Source organism: Hippoglossus hippoglossus, chromosome 22, assembly GCF_009819705.1.
Source record: "Hippoglossus hippoglossus isolate fHipHip1 chromosome 22, fHipHip1.pri, whole genome shotgun sequence".
Lineage (NCBI taxonomy): Eukaryota > Metazoa > Chordata > Actinopteri > Pleuronectiformes > Pleuronectidae > Hippoglossus > Hippoglossus hippoglossus.
In genome coordinates, this window is record NC_047172.1 from 22,841,391 (window position 1) to 22,861,403 (window position 20,013).

Consider the following 20,013-nt stretch of genomic DNA (forward strand, 5'->3'; position numbering starts at 1 on the left):
CAAATGACTATAACCAAGTAGAGACTTTTAGATACCTATCATGTCCGTTTTTATGTTGTTGTGTGCCAAAAAGATCCCAGCTACTTATAATATAATATATAATATATAATATCATAATAATATCTATGTATTTAATTGTGGAAAGGATAAATAGAAAAATAAACCGTTTTTTATATAGAAGACGATTTACTGGAACTTGTCAGAGTTTCTTATTAAACTTAAAGTAAATTTGGTTCTAAATGGAGCAACGGCTGAGGATACTGTGACACGCGCGCACACACACACACGCACACGCACGCTCGTCCTCCAGAGGTGCAGCAGCCTCGCGCACCACATTGTTTCTATGTACGTGCCGTCACAGTGCAGACAGAGGTTGTAAATATGGCGGCGGACGGAATGGTGCTCACCAACCACGACCATCAGACCCGAGTGGGCATTCTGACGGGTAAGCGAGGCCGCTCGGTGGGACGTGACAGGACGGTTCTTCACGGTTTACACCCGAGCCGTTTGGCCGCGGGTTGCTTGTGCGCGTCGGTGTCACGATGCGGGCTGTCCTCGCTGCGGTGCTAGCTAGCGGGCTGCTAGCCTCGCTGTAGCGCTGCCTGGCTGCGGACAGCCCGCACCGATGTGCACATTCGCTCGGGATCCACGCTATCCGCGGTTCCGAGCCCGAGTTGGACGCGTATTCATTTACATGCGAGGACAGGCTGTCATGTTTAGTGTTGTAGCGGACAGCACGGGGACATGTTTAATGTAGCGTCAAGGCGGAACACGTACCACCGGCGGAGACTTTCAAAATAAGGTGGCTATTCCCCGGTGGCGCGTGTGCTGCAATGGGTTTTAATGGGAACTGTGCTTTCATTTCGCCAGGAACGACGGTATATATCCGGTTCTCCTGTGCTGTGTGTTGCCAGCTTGACGCTAGAGGACATTATATTTTCCAGCTATGTAGCGTTAGCGAGCCTATATCAGCTGCATTATTCATGTCCCTTTGCAGAGCCGATACGATGGCGGCGGTGTTTTAGGCTGTTTTTTAATGAACGTTTCCTTGTGAGGTTCTCTTGACCGCCCTTCAGGCTCGATGTCTGCGTTTTGCATGTAAATAAAAGGGCGAAAAGTACATTTGTGAATCACGAGTCGTGCCCATTAAAAGGCTAGTTAGGAGGCTCCGGTGAGTGGAGATGAATTGTGGTGCAGGTGGATCTGCTCTAATTATCCCGGCGGATGTTGTTGGTGGGTGAGTCGTGCGGCGGAGTCACTGTCGCCGGGACCAGTCCACATCCAGCCGGGCGACACTCACCGGTAGCTCCGCTGTCTCCTTGCCGAGGAGGCAGAGGGGGACGTGAGAGTAATGCTAAGAGGACGTCAGGCAGCAGCAGCAGCAGCTGGCCGAGGAGTCTGCTGTGCTCTCACTTGCTAGCATCCCGTCTACCAGCAGCTACATGGCAACACACAGGCTCCTGTCACCTTCACACACCACCCCCAGACCGTGTGTCTGTGGCTGTGTGTGTGCGGTGTGATGTGATAACGTATGTGTGGCTGTATTGTTTTACATGTCTAACAGTGGAGGAGACATTTTAACTAGAGGGTTTTATGTCAGTTTCAGCCAGTGGCGGATCAAGGATTTTATCAGGGACCACAATTTACACAGAGGGGCCAATTATATGGCAAACATCCATTCACAATCCCTGATTCAGTAGGGGGCACATTTAAAGGGGTAGTTCACTGAAAAATGAAAGTCACTCATCTACTCACAACTATACCGATGGAGGGGTGGGTGAAGTGTTTGAGTCCACAAAACACTTTAGGGGTCTCAGGGGTAAACAGTGTTGCAGCCGAATCCAATACAATTGAAGTAACTGGTGAACAAGACTTGATACGTAAAAAACATAACATGCCTCCATACTGCTCGTGTGGTGTCATCCAAGTGTCTTGCAAGCCCTGACATTCATATTCGACTTGAAACTAAATGTCCTCTGATATTTTCCTACGAGGTGCAGACCATTGGACACACCATCGTGTAGCTAAGTCCGCTAGCTTAGCCACATCAGGTGGACTTTGAGGCTTAAAACACGGTGTAAATGACCTTGTTTCGTGTCCAATATCAATGTCGGGGCTTGGGGACACTTGGATGACGCCACACGAGCAGTATGGAGGGCTGTTATGTTCAATAGAATCAATTACTTCTTTATGACATTCAAAATTTAAAAAATGCTTTTTTTCCGTGAAACAGGAAACACTGACTATGTTCACATGGACTACAATATTTGGATTCAGTTTTATTGAAGACAATTCAAGATTCACGACAATAGCCTGAAAAAGGCACCGCCATGTAAACAGCATTTTCTGATTTCCGTAACCTAAATAAGCTCATACTCGAGAAATATTCTAATTAAAGGTTCATTGTGTAGAACTTAGTGACATCTAGTGGTGAAGTTGCATGTTGCAGCTCAATACCCCTCACCTCACCCTCCCCTTCCAAACATGAAAGAGAACCTGTGGTAGCCTTCAGTTGTCATACAAACTCAAAAAGTTGTTTAGTTTGTCCAGTCTTGGCTACTGTAAAAAAACATGGCAGCCTCCGTAGAGAGAACCTGCTCCCGATGTAAATATTAAGTATTTAAATATAAAGGGCCCATTTGAGGGTAAACAAATAAAATACAAATTTGTACAATTTACATGAAACACCAGTGAAAACATCACTAGGATTATTTTATATTCAATTTCTGCCAGTAGATCCTTTTGACCTAAATCTTACACACTGAACCTTTAAGACACGTTGAGGATTTCGACCTGGAGACATGTACATGTCTTAATCACATTGTAACGTCCTATTGGAATCTTTTAAATGTAAGGTGACATTGCCAATCACTGCACCACCGTGCTGCCCTCTATATGTCTTATTCAGAATTAGGTCAATAGTCAAAATATTGCTGTCCATGTAAACATAGTTGGTCAGTGAGATGCAAACACTCAATCACAAGTCTGGGTAAAATCACCATTAATCAAATGTACAAGTGTGAAATTCCATTCAAGGGTCATATGAGGCTTACTTTGGATGACAATCTGTTTCATATGTCAGTTTTAGTTATATATATGGAGTCAGTCAGTGTGTCTGCTGTCAGAGACCTTCTCCTCAGTAACCTGAACCTCTCTCTTCTTCAGTCAGTGACAGCTGTTACAACAACTTGGCTGAGGACAGGAGCGGAGTCAACCTGAAAGACCTGGTCCATGACCCCTCACTGTGAGACTATATATAAAACCTACAGTCTGCACACATGCTGACACAGACACACACACATTTCACTCACTGTATCTTTGTCACCCCCTGCAGGTTGGGAGGAGTCATAGCAGCCTACAAAGTAGTTCCAGATGAAATCGATGAAATCAAGGTGCGTGACTTTGCTTTGAGCTCACTCTCAACCGAATCACTCTGTCTGTTCTTACTCTCCGCAGAAAATAAGTGCGGATTCATGACACGTGCGCACCAGCCGATTTTGTTCTCACCACCATGCGTATGTTTGTGAATCAGAATCATTTTAAATCGACAGGTGTGTGTCCGTTCTCTGTAATTAGCATACTGCCACGCCTCTATTTCTCCATATACGGACATCCGTTGGTCATGGAGAGAGCAGTGTGCTGAACAGAGAAGTTGAAGTCATAAGGGAGAAAAATTGAAGTAATTGTCTCGGAGGTGGAAGCCACAAAAGGAACACTTCTCTGTAGCGTGTCCTCCGGAGTGACGATGTTTAAAAAATTCAACCTGGGCTGCTATAACTGAGGCGGTGAATGCTGTGTCCTGCACACAGCTGAGCACTAGAGCTGTGGACATTTCTCCATTCTTAGATACATCGCAACAAGGACGTTGACTCCGCTGAATAATTATAACCACCACTGCTTCAGGATCAGGACAGACGCTCATTAAAGGTCCGGTCGTCCTGTGTCTGCTTCCTCACTCTGACCTGCGCTCACTTTACACTTTAGCAATAAACACCATCACTGATGACAAGTTATTAGGACACGTACAGTGCTGATGTTTACTTTGTGTTTGTTTGATTCACTTTAGAGTTTGAGACACATGTTTAAACCTGCGACACAACACGTGAATTGACGCGCACAGTCAGGACATCAGGGTTAAAGTGACCTGAACGATCTGGAGTCATGATTCGAAATCATCGATTCAAAAATAATTCCATCTGATTATCAGTTCAAGTCTGAGGAGGGACAGAGGCGTGAACACACACACACACACACACACACACACACACACACACACACACACACACACACACACACACACACACACACACACACCGCAGATTAAGAAGCAGCGCGGCGCAGAGTCACTAGTTGACCAGCAGAGTAATACGCCTCAGTACTGTGGCGCTGCCGTGTGTGTGCTACTAGCTAATGTGATAAGTTATGGCATACAGGTACTGTACTAAAGTGGAGACACTAAAGGTGAATACAGTCTATTAGGTCAATAAACAATTTAACAAAAGCCCAAACTGTTATATTTCAATATGAACGTTCTCATATACTCTATGTAAACTAAGTAAGCTATTTCAACTGGTGTAGTTGAAGATTTTAATTATGACAATATATGATGTTAATTTCATGGTTATTTAATACATTTGGTCAATGCATTAGTAAATAAAATGATTGTTGTCCATTAAAGACTTTTTTTAGAGTTAAAATACATTATTAATTTAGTTAAAAGGGTGTGTGTTTACATTTTCCAGGACAGCTGGTCCTTCATCATTTGTGCGTACGCATGGTCTGAGAAAGTTCTAAATTAGTTTTTACTCTGCGAAGAAATTTAGGTAAGAACATATGATGAATCCCAGATTTGTGCGTTAAACGTTTGTACGTACAAATCTGTTTGTCCAAATTAATAAAGTCTTATGAGCAGTTGGCAATGACCATCTGCTCATTTTTTTACTGATTTAAATTTTGTTTTAGTAAAATTAGTTTTTGTTTTGTCAACAAAAATCCAAAGACATTTTGTCTAGTTGTCATCACAGATATGTTAGTCAAATTTTGTCGTGAATTAAAAATTTTGAATGCTTTCTAACTATTTTGAGGTTGCAGCTGTCACCTTCTTTGTGTACAGTTAACAGGTTTCTAGGTGTCAATCGTAAGGAGTCATCGTCCCTCTGCTCTGCAGTCGTATACACACTGACTCACCTCTGTAAATGATGTTAGCATTTCCAGACTGTCTGAACAGAACCGCTTTCTCTCTAATCTACTCTAGTACAGTTGATCCTTCTAACCAAGCATCACTGCAGCTCCCTATGCTGTGAGTCATTCAGAAGCTGGATCCACTCACTTCACTAACATTCTGTTCACTGTCTGGGTTTAGTTCAGAACATCAACACATTTCTTCAGCGAATGCCCAGAAGGAGATGATGGTTACTGCCGACATTGAATCTTGGAAGTTAACAACTCCTTTGATAGCAACATTAAAGTTAGCCAACAATAGCCATTTTCAGACATGAACTCCAGAGAATGTCTGCACAATTGGGTCCATACTCTCTGCGGAGTTTGCCTTTCACTCATGAACAATGCAGCAGAAGGTTCTCAGCTCAAACCCATTTACAACAACACAGAAATCTCTGGAGCATTCATTTGAGGAGTGGTGCAGCAAGCAGAGGAACAACGTAACATATTAATTCAGCTGTGGAGATCACATGTTTTTATTTACAGCACATCAACACTGACATCGGCCGTTATCACCCAAAACTCATTGCTGTCTTCTACCTGTATAGCACCGCCTCTACATCCTTCGATATTTCATTTATCTTTGTTATTTCAGTTTTGCCTCTGTTGTGTGTTAGTGATGTAGTCAACAACATTTATCGGATGGTCAATTGACTGATGTGCCTTTAACAGACATATATCTGAATTGGTATTTGTGTTTGCTGATGTGCATGGATATAAAAACTTGTATTTTTAAGAATAAACAATGCAATGATTTTTTTTTTTTTGTCTACATTTTACATAAACATGTCAATGTAAAAATGTTTTCTATATAGTTCTATATGTATGGTTTTATTTCAGTTTTCTTATAATTTATAGTAATTTTGAATAATAATAATATTAATAATAATTTAGTTAATGGTAAAGCTGTCAAATATCCAGTCTAAATATGATTAATGAGTCATAGGGGTTTGATAATGACATCAGAGGAATTATTGTCAATTAAAAAATATATATACTGTATATTGTATGTTGAACAAGACTTTGCATTAAAACATGTCCTTTGGTTTATTCACTGGCAAAAAATGTAATGCGTTTCATCATATTCCATGCTTTAGTCTAGTTTTAGTCATGAAAAAAAATCATTTGCCATTTGCATTTTTCAACATAGTTCCCATTAACACTATTGAAATGTACTATCTGTCCATCATCCAACACTCAGCCAGTTATGATTCCTCGGTGCAGGGCTCATAGTCACTGAATGCAGTGAGAATATGAGATTTGTGTTGATCCTAATGGGGACATTCTCTCTGGAGGTTCTAAGCAGCACCTTTAGAGCTGGTTGTCTTGCTCTAAGACACTTGACCAGGACAAATGTTAATTATCAGTGGAATTCTAACCCAAATGTGCCTTAAAGAAAAACGTCTTAACGATTGCAGGAATCATTGGATTCATAGAATTATACATGAGCATGATGCGTGGTATAGTTTTAACTTTGTGTGCGGGTTTATGTGTGCGCAGGAAACTCTTTTGGAGTGGTGCGATGAACAGGAGCTGAACCTCATTCTGACTACTGGAGGAACTGGCTTTGCACCACGAGATGTTACACCTGAGGTACACACAATAAAACCTTGCCATCGTTTCATTAAAACAAAGTTGGTACTGATTAAATACAAGAAATTGAAAGACTAAACTAATAAGTCCTGTCTAAAAATGCTAAACATCTTGAAAGAACATATTCTGAATTAAATGAAACAAACAAAATCTTTGGGACACACAAACACCTGAAAAGTTTGAACAAAGTCTAAGTCCTTTTGTTTATGTTGTAGGCAACCAGAGAGGTGATAGAGCGAGAGGCCCCAGGTATGGCTCTGGCCATGCTTATGGGATCCCTCAACGTTACACCACTCGGCATGCTGTCCAGGTAAAGACTTGATGTTCTCACTACTCAGTCAGACATGCTGCCAACTGTAAAAGCCATTCTAATCTGTTTGATTGTAACCAGATGATGTTTGTGGTGTCGTCTTCTGGTCTAATCGGCTCTCTTTTACCTTGTTTCCAGGCCGGTGTGTGGTATCCGTGGTAAGACTTTGATCATCAACCTGCCAGGAAGCAAGAAGGGCTCTCAGGTACGATTTCTTTGACTTAACTCACCCATGCTTACTGTGTACCTTATTAGAATGACATAGATTATCTCTCATTTAATTTACATCAACTTACGTTTTACAGAACTTCACAAAAATGGCAATAAATTCAGTGAAGAGCACTAATTTGGTAATGACCTAAAGTGTAGGTCCTGAACTTTACTAGGGACTTCATCTTGTGCAAAATTTTTCATCACTTGATGCTCATTTTGGATTTATATTTGAGCTTGTTTGCCTTATTTTAGCAGGTTTACCTGTGTAAAAATATACCTTGGATAAAAAAAACTTATATGGCACTTACATATAGCACTTTGTAGTTTGGCTTTCTTGAAGCAAATTGTACTCACATGATTCTTGTTGTTCTGGGTTTGTACCCTCATGGTTGAATGCACTTATTGTAAGTCGCTTTGGATAAAAGGGTCAGCTAAATGAAATGTAATGTAATATTAAAAAAAAGAAAACACGTATACACGCTAATTTGGCTTGACAAGCAGTTTGACCTGAGTCTAGCTTCTTCTTTCGAGGTCGAGGATTTTATTACAGAGAGTGTAACAGCAACACTGGAATAGCAATGAAGTCAGAACATGACGTGGCAATGCTTACACCACTTACACGTATAACCGGTAATTTTGAAAAGAGGTATATGTCATCTGGTCTTTCAAAGGTGTCAGTGTTGGGATTTCAGATTTTCCTGGTCCCAAGCAGCAAAAAAGAATCAGTGAATGCAGCTTAGAATGCAGCTTATGTACTTTGTGTGCATATATATATATTCTTTTTATATTATTTTGTTATTATTATTATTATAATTTATTTTTTTTGCTCTAGGAGTGTTTTCAGTTCATCTTGCCCGCTCTGCCCCATGCCATTGACCTGCTGCGGGAGGCAACGGTCAGAATTAAATACACACATGCCGCTTTGGAGCAGCTGCAGTCCCCTTCCTCTTTGCTGGCCAACACGCACATCAACACTCACAACAACATGCACACCATGGAGCGCGGCACCCAGTGTGAGGAAGAGGAAGATGAAGAGGAGGACAATAGGAGAGGTCACCATGTGCACAACCACCACCATCCCCAGCATGGCTCCTCCCACATCACCGCAGCTGCTATTGCTGCCAAGGTAACCGTCCGGCGAGACATGAGAACACCAGAGCTGCTGCTGAAAACTTGATAGATAAAACTTTAATGATCCCTGTGGGAAAATTGGGTCATTGCAGCAGCAGGCTACTGCACTATAGATACTGCTCTAATGCCATAGGCTGATGCTGCTCCAAACAGAAATCACAGATTAGAGATAAAGGGGAGTATTTCAGGATGTACAGTATGTCTTTTCTTCAAATCTCAAATTAATATTTTACTAGTCTAAGTTAAGCTGAAGAAAGTTGCTGTTTGATGAAATTATTAGTAAAACATTTCCAAGGAGATAAGGAGGGAAAATGATGGTAGCTAAACCATGACCCTTTCACATGCCATTAAGGTCTCAGTTACACCCGGTAATATGCAGTCTGTATCTGGATACTGGAAAAGCTTGTTCTCAGCTGTAGACTGTTGAACGCTTCACAATTGCAAACAAATTGATTAAGTCACTCTTATTGGCTCTAAGCCTGGTATAAGTGCATTGCATACCCGCCATATTCTAATTTGTCCTGCCAGTTTCACAATGAACCAAAAACTAATATTAGACTTCTCATAATAAGAGATCACTAACTTGCTGATTTGCATTGCATAGTTGTGTGCAGCGCTATTTGACACATGCTCACTCGCGCTATCATCCATAAAGTATTTACCGTCCACGCAGTCAGACCTCATAGATTCAGATGCAGTTGTGTGCGTACCTGCAAGTGGCATGCAATGCAGCTCTCTCTCCCACTCAAGAACTTGTCTTTCACTCTTTAGTCTGTTTACCTGTCACTCACAAAGTGCACGTGCACCTCACAACCCCCATAGATTGAAATAATTATGAGGGACATGCTGCAGAGAAAGTGAAACACAATTTCTGGAACCACATATTTATTCGCAGACAAAATTTAATAGGTTCTTTCCTGACCCATACTGTAACCCTCCATCGAGTTTCATGGTAATCCGTCCAGTAGTTTTTGTGTAATCCTGCTAACTAAAAGACAGACCAACAAAGTGAAAGCATAACCTCTTTAGCGGTAGTTATAAAGACATTATTGCAGCATTGCTTTGGGAGCCCCAGGAGATAGCTACGGACAAGGGTCACATGACCACGGAGGTTAGCTAAGTTAGCATGCTTTTCCATGTGCCGTATGTCTGGACAAAACATCAACCGTAGCTGCTTCGCTCAATACACATTTATTATTTTATAATTCCCAACGTCTCCTTTTTAGCGTATCGTTAGCTCACTTGCTTTTTATGTATTTACGATCCTCAGTGACTGACTGTATTGTACATTTTGTATTTTTCATTTCATTGGGCCTTTAACACCTGGTGTAATTGGGGTCTAAAGCACTTGTTTTAATGCAGATTATGTTGATTATTCAATGTTTATGTCATGAGTGTTCACAGCACAGTTTAGATAATGATTAGAAGCATCTTAAAGAGGAGCTGGTATTAGATTCAGATGTGAACTTTTTGTATCTGTTCACCATTTAATTTCACTCACCTGTCTGTCCGTGCCCACATACATCTGTCTGTAAGTGTTTGTGTGTTTGTGTTCCCTGCATGTGTGTGTCCATCAGACAAGCCATGCTGTGGTCATGGCTAAGGGGGGTCCCTATCTGCCTGGCACCACACCCGCCCCACCCACTCATTACACCTGCTCCTGTACTCATGACCAGCAGGTGAGACACTCGTGCTGAGACGCACACAAACCCATCCTCCCTGTGCCATTTGTCAGCTGATAATGTCAGTAACACACAAACAAAGACTTGTCAAGATGAATCACACACATTCCGAAAAACACATTTTCAAATATGAAGCACCATTTTCATAATTTCACGATGAGCATCTGGAATGCAGAGAAAATGAAGTTAAGTTTTCACAGAACACTCTAATCTTTAACATGCGACAATATACATTATATTTAGTTCATTTAAAGCTGCACTTAGTCAATGTTTTTTATATGAACATTGGATCAAGTGATATAAGTGAGGTGATGAATCCACAGATAATTAACTTGGCTGTTGCCTTCAGCTCAGCAGAGTTTGTTTTTTATTCACATCATTGTTTCTGTTTTCACCGCTCACATCTGAGGTGTTTTGGTTCATCAGTTGCGTTTCCAGCAACAGCAGCCAGCTGTACAGCACACTACATTATTACATTAAACAAGAAAAAACAATATTGCTTTAATATTCCTCCAAGTAGATGTTGATATTTTTCTATGTCAGCGTGTTGTGTGAATAGGTCCACTCCCTCAGGTGGCTCAAATCTCAAACTATGTCGTTTAAAACACTTGGAATGTATGAAATGTAATTGCATCATAAGTAAATGTAAAGCCTTGTTTAAGGAATGATGCCAACCAAACATGAGCACAATCATATGTTAGGTGCTCCTGGATTAGTGCTGCTCTTGGTTATGACTTCGAACTCATGTTGCCTTCATTTCAGCTAGAACAAATCAATCCTCTGGCTGCTGTTGACTAGATAAGAATTCACGTGATGGTTTTAGAGGCGAAACATTAACCCTAGCTTAGATCATTAAAGATCGTATGAAGAATGGGAGCCTACCCTCAGTGATAATGATTGAAAGCAGCAGTTTGTAGGTGTGATGATTAATGTTACAGCAAAACATCCTGGGAAAGGCCTCCATGGATCTTATAAATAATTCAACATAGTTTGTGTAAATTGTCCTGTGGGTCACATTGGTAATTCAGTGATGAGAGCACAGAAACTAAAATCATCCACATGTCCCTGTTACATGCTGCACACTCCAGTATCCATGACTGATTTCCTACTTAAAGGTCGACTGATGGAGTTACAAATTAACTTGCCTTCATCACAAACACAGTCTGCAGAGGTTCTGTTTGTTCATAACTCCGCACAAATGCTTCATTTCATTTATACATTGTGTTTGTGATTCCATTTCAAATTAAATTCATTTATTTTATAAAAAGAAAGAAAATAAACATTATTACTGATCCCCTGCAACGATTTGTTCTACTATTTAATTGATAATAACTTGAACTTGAGTTAAATAACATTCGATTGATATTTTAGTATTTACTAACCACTGATACGTCAGAATATATTGTGTGGATATAAATATAGTTTAAGACTCTGCAGGCAAGTTTACACATGTCATTAAGTAAGAAATTAAATGTATTCAGCCGATTCATCACTGTTACTTTGCTTCTTAGTGTCATATGAAGCATGTGGACCAGTGATCACTTAGGGAAACATGGATGATGTTGGTATCTATGTTGGTGAAGTTTGTCCACATGTTTGTAAAAAAACAACAACATTGTGTGTGTGTGTCTAGATCCCGGACTCGATCATTTCTCGAGGCGTTCAGGTGCTTCCTCGAGATTCAGCCTCTTTAAGCTCCACCCCTTCCGAGTCACCACGGGCGACACAGGCAACCTCCCGCCTTTCCACCGCCTCGTGCCCGACACCCAAGGTATACACTAACTTTCATAATGGCAGACACACAAACATTTGCATAAAGAAATAAGAAATCCTGAAAATTTACTTTTAAATAATACATAAATTTGTTTTGTTTTTTTTCTGTGTTTAAAAAAACATTTTTTTTAAAGGAGCTTTATATGCCAGAGCAGAGCGTTAATAATTACACAATGGAGCAGAACAAGTACTGATAAACTAGTGAATGAACAGATCTGATAAATTAAGAAAGTAAAATGTCACAGCAGGTTTTGAAAACTGTGTCAGGAACTTCCTTCATAGCAAAGATGAATAACTGTCTGATATCTTATATGTGATGAAAGGTCGGAGTGGAGCTGATGTATAAGTCAAACCCTGCAGTCATTCTTGTCTCTGTTAATTTGACAAAGAGCTCAAATACATGGTATTCATACTTCAAGGTCGTGTGTGTTTGTGAGACACTAATCAACATTTCAAACCTTTGCAAGCAGATTGTCCTGTCATGAAGGAGAATATAGAATATCTGTTTGTCTCTCTGCAGGTTCAGTCACGATGTGGCAGTAATGAGAACATTCTGAGAGCAAGTAAGTTCACTCTGTGTGTGTATGTGCGCGCGCGTGTGTGGGGGCTGTCCTTCCAAAAGTCAATTACTTGATGCATTAGTCAAGAAAACCACTTTTTTGTATCTGCCTCACAGTAAACAGAGCACTGCATGATAAACAGTTTATTTATTGATTAACTGTTAGATTTTTACCACTGTGTCATGCACATTATATGCCCAGCCTGAAACAGGCATACAAGACACTGAAAAAGATAACGAGCAAAGCCAAAGAACCACATATACCCCACTCAACATAGGGTATAGAACAGTAGCATACAAGCTAACACATCAAGCAAGTCACAGAATCTTTTATCGATGTGCGAGCCTGATCGCATCAAATTGTTTGGCGGAAATGGGTTTTCCAGCTTCTGATGATAAACTAGCGAGTCGACAACCAAACATTTAGCACTTGTCTGATAACAACAACAACAACACAATGTCCACATCTGTCCTGCATCCTCTGGCCTCTTTAAGAGTGAAATATGCTGGGATATTCACTCTTATTCAGTTTCTTACCTGGTTGGTTTCTCTTTTCTCGTCTTCATTCTCTCTGACAACATCCTCTTCAGTTTCCTTCCGTGGCTCTACCATGATGTACACACTGTGAAGGGCCAGCTAGTTGTCTCTTATAGCTAGCTTCTAGATCGGGGCCCTGTAGTACGAAGCCGGATTACGCTTGTTGTCCATGTGTCTGGCTCAGGAGGTAGAGCAGGTCGGAACCATAAGGACAGCGGTTCAATCACAGTCTCCCCCATTCCGCGTACCTGCTGTGGTATCCTTGGCCAAGATACTGAGCCCCACATTAACCCTGACAGCTGAGCCACTATTGTGTGTGATCGAGACAGTGCTCCAAGTAGATGAACTGTGTGTGTGTGTGTGTGTGTGTGTGTGTGTGTGTGTGTGTGTGTGTGTGTGTGTGTGTGTGTGTGTGTGTGAGAATAGTGAAAGGCAATTCTGTAGTGTGATGATTGGTCATCAAGAATAGAGAAGCGCTCTATAAATACAGACCATTTACCATCTATAGCAGCATATTAACCATTTACTCACCCATTCTGTGTTTGTTTGTGTGTGTGTGTGTGCGTGTGCAGGCCACAGTGCAGTGGACATCAGTAAAGTGGCACGTCGTCATCGCATGTCCCCGTTCCCATTGACGTCAATGGACAAAGCCTTCATCACTGTTCTAGAGATGACACCTATTCTGGGAGTTGAAGTCATTAACTACAGAGGTGAGTCTCATCACATTACCTGTCTTCTTTCTGTCTGCTGCTATCTTACGAACCAAGAGGAGAGGAGGAACTTATATCAGTAGTCTGCAGCAGTTTGGTGCTCAATTGTCAACGATACACACATTCACGTTATCAATATTGTGTATACTTTTGTTGCTACTGGTTGGTGGCTGCTCTCTGCAGACGGTTTGGGTCGAGTGCTCGCTCAGGACATCTACGCCAAAGACAACCTTCCTCCGTTCCCCGCCTCTGTTAAAGATGGCTATGCAGTGCGAGGTGAGACCACGAATCCGATATCATATTTTACACCAGATTAATGTGATGGAGCATCCATGAAAATGAATGCCATCTATTCATTTACTGTATGTTTGTTAACCTGCTGACACTGAGTGAATTAAAGAGCAAACTGTAACCTGTCATCTTAGCTGCCACTCAAAGTTTAAAGAATCAATAATCGTGGTCTTATTTTCACAATTAACTGGATTAACATCATGTTCATTGACCTGTAGCTGCTGATGGCCCAGGAGATCGCTTCATCATGGGAGAATCACAGGCTGGACAACAGGTCAGCTCTAACACACTAACACTAATTTAGAGATCATGCCTTGAACTGTATCTAGTATCTAGCATCATTTGTTTAGCAACACAGCTACTCAGACTGTCAACAACATAACTGTTAGCATGTGTAAAAACAGTTCCACTACTATAACTACTGTGAGTAATACTGCTGAACAGAGCACATACGTCTGCCAAAGCCCAACAGTCCCCTTAGAGAAAGATAGTAGTCCCCAGTTGGCGTGATATATTGAATGAATGCAATATTGTTGAATAAATACAATTAAAACTAGAATAATAAACAGAAAAATACAACACAAATGCCATCACCAAACCCTTACCCCATCTGCCTGACTTCAGAACAGATATGGCAGTGGGAATGAATGAATGTCTGAATTTGCAGGATGATGAGACATTGCGCCACACAAACAGATGATTTTCACAGTCAGAGCCAATGTCATTCCACCAGAATGGAGGAAATGTGACACACCGCTTTTGTCATAAACACTGGAAAATGAAACAGTGATGCTCAGTATTAATGAATCTTGTTAATTTGACGTATGGTGAAGAAATTGTCGGCATATCAAGTTGTGTCTGACCACTGGGGTTTGTAGTTTCAAGTTTCTTTGTAGCAGCCTCGTGTCACATAATTTAAGTGTAATTTCACCCTTAAGTTTTGGGTGAAGTGTTTCTCCTTGGAAATTCAAAAAATGCCATGAGAACACAGGAGTTTATTTTTTGCGTCTTTGACCCCTGAGATTCATTCCTGTGTTTTAGAAATGAGTAGTTTAACTTCTATAGTAGCAGATGAGACCGCCTCAGTTCTGCTGGTAACTCGATCTTCCATCCCCTCCTGAGTAGATCTCGTTATTAGGAAGATATATTATAACTATATATATATATTTAATGATTTTCTATTGTCTACTGTAGTTCCTGCAGCTCACAAAGAGTAACAACTGCAGCAGATTATGTTGAAGTACACGAACAACACGAACAACTGTCACTGTTTTAATTTTGCAGTAGTAAATCTTAAAGCTATGACTACCACTACTACCAGTTAACTACCTTGCTACTAATGTGACTACTGCACCATATCACACTTTTAATCAGTGACAATATTTTACTGTATACTCTGCTCAACTGATTTCTGAAGTAAACGTAAAATGACTAAAATGAAGTGTTCAAGAAGCACTTGACAACTATCAGACTAAGTCAATTTTGTGTGTGTTTGTGTGTGTCTGTGTTGGGGTGTGTTGTGTGCAGCCCACCCATACAGTGATGCCAGGTCAGGTGATGAGGGTGACGACCGGTGCTCCCATTCCTTGTGGAGCTGATGCTGTGGTCCAAGTAGAAGATACCGAGCTGCTGAGGGAGTCTGAGGATGTAATAACACCACTTTGGATGTTTTCTGATCACTGGCTACTTTACTGCTGTGTATGGACAGCATATGTCTTCTTAGTGGGCATGATGATGTTGAACATTTGTCTGTTACAGGGCACAGAGGAGCTGGAGGTGAGGATTATGGTTCAGGCCAGGCCAGGACAGGACATCAGGTAAAAAAACTAAAAAAAAACTAGTGGAAGCTAATTGCTATTAAAGCTGCATTAGAAAGCCACTGTTATCTATTCATGTAACATGTGTGTGTGTTCCAAAGGCCAATAGGTCATGACATCAGGCGAGGCGAGTGTGTGCTGGCTAAAGGAACACACATGGGTCCGTCAGAGATTGGCTTGCTGGCTACAGTTGGAGTGACTGAGGTCAGCGTGCACAAGTTTCCTGTGGTGGCTGTGATGTCCACTGGAAATGAGGTACATGCCAATAAACAGATGCAATTACACTCTGACCTTTATTTTGATATTTGCGCTTAGACTTTTGGTTGGTCACTGAATCAAGATGCTAGGTGTTTATATCTCTCTGTGTGTGTGTGTGTGTGTGTGTGTGTGTGTGTGTGTGTGTGTGTGTGTGTGTGTGTGTGTGTGTGTGTGTGTGTGTGTGTGTGTGTGTGTGTGTGTGCGTGCGCAGCTGTTGAATCCAGAGGATGACCTCCACCCAGGGAAGATCAGAGACTCTAACCGCTCCACTCTTCTGGCCACCATTCAGGAGCATGGCTACCCCACCATCAACCTGGGCATCGTTGGAGACAAGTATGAACGTTTATTTTGACAAAGAACATCTCAGATTCAGGACATGTAGCTCACAATAGTATCCAATCATTTACAGTTTTGTGCTGAAATATTTTGCCCAACAACTGTTATTTATTTTGAACCATTGGATCATACTGATTATAACTCTGTGCTGGAGATGGTTTGTCCATCCATTCTTCCCAGTCTCTTAAACATTCATTAATGCCCTGAAGAAATTTCTTCAAATTCTTCACCTAGATTCAAAGATGCCCTGATTAGATTTGTTGGCCAAAGGTCAAAGCCACTTTACTGTGACATCATAATGTTCCTCTGGCCATAATTTAACACTCTAACTTCTTACCGCTATTCCTGCACCTTGACTGGTTGGTTGAGACAAATAGTTCTACTTGGTGGTAATTCTACTTGACCAGTCTTATTATATTAACTTCAAATTGATACAGTTAAAATACTTCTTCTTTGATTTAATATTCCACTTTCATAAAGCTTGATGAAGAAAACAAGAGACTTAGGCCCAATCCCATTCCCCCCTTCTCCCTACCCCTACCCCTTGTCTTCGAGGGTTATTTTGCCCCTTGAAACGGAGCTAATAGGGGTAGTGGTTGAAATCTTCCCCTACGAATTGGGACAGCACTTCAAGAAGCTGTTACATCATCAGTAGTCGTCGATGTAAACAGACGCGACAAGAAGTTTTGCCGGGGATGTCATTGTAATAACATTGTTAAGATCTTAAATAAACCAATGCTAATGTTTGCAGTTACTAAAGTGACAAACCTATTATATCCATATAAATCTATGCTAATGCAGGTGAGTCAATGGCATTTGAAATTGAAAAGCTTGGATGCTCTGCATTATTTCACGTATAAATCAAAAGCTCACAGCTTCAGTTTGCTAACAGGGGTCTGTATGCAACCCTGCCAGGATGCTTTGTTATTAGAGGAGCAGTTCAGTTCAGTAGCATCGCTGCAATACACTAGTTAAATCAAGTGCATCGTGTATCTTCAATGAGGGGGGGGATGCAACATAAAAATATGTCAAAATATGGGATTATCACCTACGCATGAACGTGCAAAATGGAGGGGAAGAGGTGAAATGGGATTGGACCTTAATTTTCAAATAAATCTAAAAAACAAGGGTCAAAACTGAAGCAGCAAAGGCACATATCCTGACTTTTAGTCCTTTCCATGGCAGAAAAAGAGGGACTCTGTACAGAGTGTGATCTTTCAGTTTGATTTATTTATTTTGCATTCAGATTGTTTTATGCTTTCACTCAAACCCTGCTTTTGCACTCAAATAGGCCCTACTTGTGCTCAAATTGTGCGCTTGTTCTCAGATGTTGATATTGCTTGGACAGATTTCCTGGGACTCATGCTGCTTTTGTGCACGCATGGAACATCTACTCTCAGATTTTTTTCTTAAATGCTTGGATTTTTGGGTGGCGAAATTCCCCCAACCATTAGTGCTTAAATATCTGAGTGCAAGCGCACAAGCAAAGCAAATCTAAGCACAAACAGGGTATATTTGAGTGTTTACAAAATCTGAACGTTAAATAAATAAATCCTGCTCTCAAACTGAAAGACTACAGTTCAATAAAGATCAGGAAAAAAAACATAATCCTGCACTTCCCATAATGCCACTTGACTGACACCTTTTCGAATCTCCTTGTGTGGTAAAGGCTCTTTGAAATGCCTCATCTCTTGTTTGTCAGCAGTTGTAGTTGTAGTGTGGTTATTTTCTCAGACATCACAAAAGCTTCTCAACAGCCACATGAGACATTTTACAGCTCAGTGGCTTCTTCAGGATTAGTAAACTGGGTTTGATGTGTCCTGCAGCCCTGATGATCTGCTGTCAGCTCTCCATGAGGGAATCAGTCGTGCCGACGTCATCATCACCTCAGGAGGCGTGTCCATGGGAGAGAAGGTACCTCAACCTTATAATCCACCTCTTCTAAATAAATAAAGAATTCCATGTTGAGGAGATGAAATGTAATGAGGAAGATGACAATCCCTATGCACGGTATTTATATGTGCCTGATTCAGCTTTGCGTTTTCTGTTGCACTGTATGCCAACATACAGTATCACCAGTTGCTTAACTTTTGGAGCTTAAAGGTTAAAGGTCAAGGTCAACAAAATAATGGTCAGAAAAATCAACATTTTCCGAAAATAACAGAGTCAATATAAAGCTTATGTTGATCAAAAACGTATTACCAACCATATGATATGTGATGTCACGAAGACGACATAAAGAAGTCAGACAATTCGGTCCTAAAGGACTGTAGACATGACCTAAAACTCATATGGATCAAAAAAATAGTTTGATCATCATCATGTCACTATGAAGTAAAAAAATAACATTGTATTGTTCACTAATACATTAACCTTTGGAACCAGTAAAATTACAGCAACAACTACAGCTTATTAGGTTTTACCAATGATTTGTCATCATTGCTTTTCATTTCTGTTGACTCAGTTCAGTTTTATAATGTTGTTGTTTTTCACGTTTGTCTGTCAGGACTACCTAAAGCAGGTGCTGGATATTGATCTACATGCTCAGATCCACTTTGGTCGAGTCTTTATGAAGCCAGGGTAAGACGGGGGATGGGGTTAAACATTAAAAATGGAGGAAACAGGGGATTTTTTTTTTTTCCTATTGACTCCTGGTGAGAAACAATACTAACCTCTTTGTTCATAACATTTATGCTGTAAACTGAACTATCACGACATCCTCTTGGACTTTTAATAACTCACATTAAAGCAGCTCACATCATTTAAACTGAGTCACATGTGGCAGAAACAAAACAAACGTTGTCATGTTAACCTTGGTTAAATTAAAAGGGCGTAACTTTAACACCTGGTTAACACAGGTTAGCAGCCCTGAGGGAACTGGTAGGCCCAGCATTGCAAAGCTATCAGCTAACTAGCTAGCTTGGTTAACATCATAATTCACATTCACTGGGACAGTGACTAGCATGCTAGCAGTTTCCTCTTCTCCAGTCAGAACACATAGAAACACACAGTACATTTTTTGGAGCATAGTGAAAATGTGAAGATAAAGACTGTAAAACATTAAGAAAACAAGAGTTTCTTCACCGAACAAACCGGAGACATCAGCTCCTCCGTGTCTGTTGTTACTGAAGAACAGGCCTTAATCACACTGTGAATGCTCGGGCCCTAATAAAGCAAACTGTACAAACAGTAAAAGCATCGGTGTAAAAACCCTCTTCAGCAACTGATAACGACAGAATAGAAGTAAATGTCAGAGAAGTGAGTGAACACGATGAATCTCTCTCTAGTCTGACCCGTCCCAGCTGCTGCCTGTCAATCATCCGAGAGTGTGTCAATCAAACAGACACGCCCCCAAATCTACAGCTTTTTAAGCTCTAATATCTAATTAATTACGATATAATTTTCAGATGTACTACCAAATCTCTGTTAAGAAGGAGAGTATTTAGCGAATGAGACCATAATCATAGGTGGGACATTTTTTTGACAGAGTATTTCATGGGAGAAAGTTTTTTCAATGGCAGTCTAAGGAGCCAGAGATTTCTTGGAGCCAGTTTGACCCAGCCCCTGCTGGATCTCTGCAGTA

The 20,013-nt window shown here is 40.8% G+C and overlaps 1 protein-coding gene across 12 annotated transcripts in view; it reads left to right on the forward strand.

The window, feature by feature from the left end:
- Positions 1 to 290: 290 nt before the first annotated feature.
- gphna (gephyrin a) overlaps positions 291 to 20,013 on the forward strand; it is a 28,908-nt gene continuing 9,185 nt past the window's right edge. For 8 of the 12 annotated variants that reach the window (XM_034576567.1, XM_034576569.1, XM_034576568.1 and 5 more), the window contains exons 1-19: positions 296 to 445; positions 3,166 to 3,244; positions 3,335 to 3,392; positions 6,721 to 6,813; positions 7,029 to 7,123; positions 7,262 to 7,328; positions 8,169 to 8,462; positions 10,045 to 10,146; positions 11,783 to 11,920; positions 12,443 to 12,485; positions 13,591 to 13,728; positions 13,891 to 14,004; positions 14,238 to 14,293; positions 15,547 to 15,666; positions 15,778 to 15,836; positions 15,938 to 16,091; positions 16,306 to 16,427; positions 18,257 to 18,344; positions 18,937 to 19,010. In XM_034576567.1, the coding sequence (XP_034432458.1) occupies positions 382 to 445; positions 3,166 to 3,244; positions 3,335 to 3,392; positions 6,721 to 6,813; positions 7,029 to 7,123; positions 7,262 to 7,328; positions 8,169 to 8,462; positions 10,045 to 10,146; positions 11,783 to 11,920; positions 12,443 to 12,485; positions 13,591 to 13,728; positions 13,891 to 14,004; positions 14,238 to 14,293; positions 15,547 to 15,666; positions 15,778 to 15,836; positions 15,938 to 16,091; positions 16,306 to 16,427; positions 18,257 to 18,344; positions 18,937 to 19,010 (1,958 nt within the window). In that variant the 5' untranslated portion in view covers positions 296 to 381. Of the gene's footprint in view, positions 446 to 3,165; positions 3,245 to 3,334; positions 3,393 to 6,720; positions 6,814 to 7,028; positions 7,124 to 7,261; positions 7,329 to 8,168; positions 8,463 to 10,044; positions 10,147 to 11,782; positions 11,921 to 12,442; positions 12,486 to 13,590; positions 13,729 to 13,890; positions 14,005 to 14,237; positions 14,294 to 15,546; positions 15,667 to 15,777; positions 15,837 to 15,937; positions 16,092 to 16,305; positions 16,428 to 18,256; positions 18,345 to 18,936; positions 19,011 to 20,013 lie in introns of all 12 variants that reach the window. The other 4 variants (XM_034576575.1, XM_034576571.1, XM_034576573.1 and 1 more) reach the window with 4 other exon arrangements.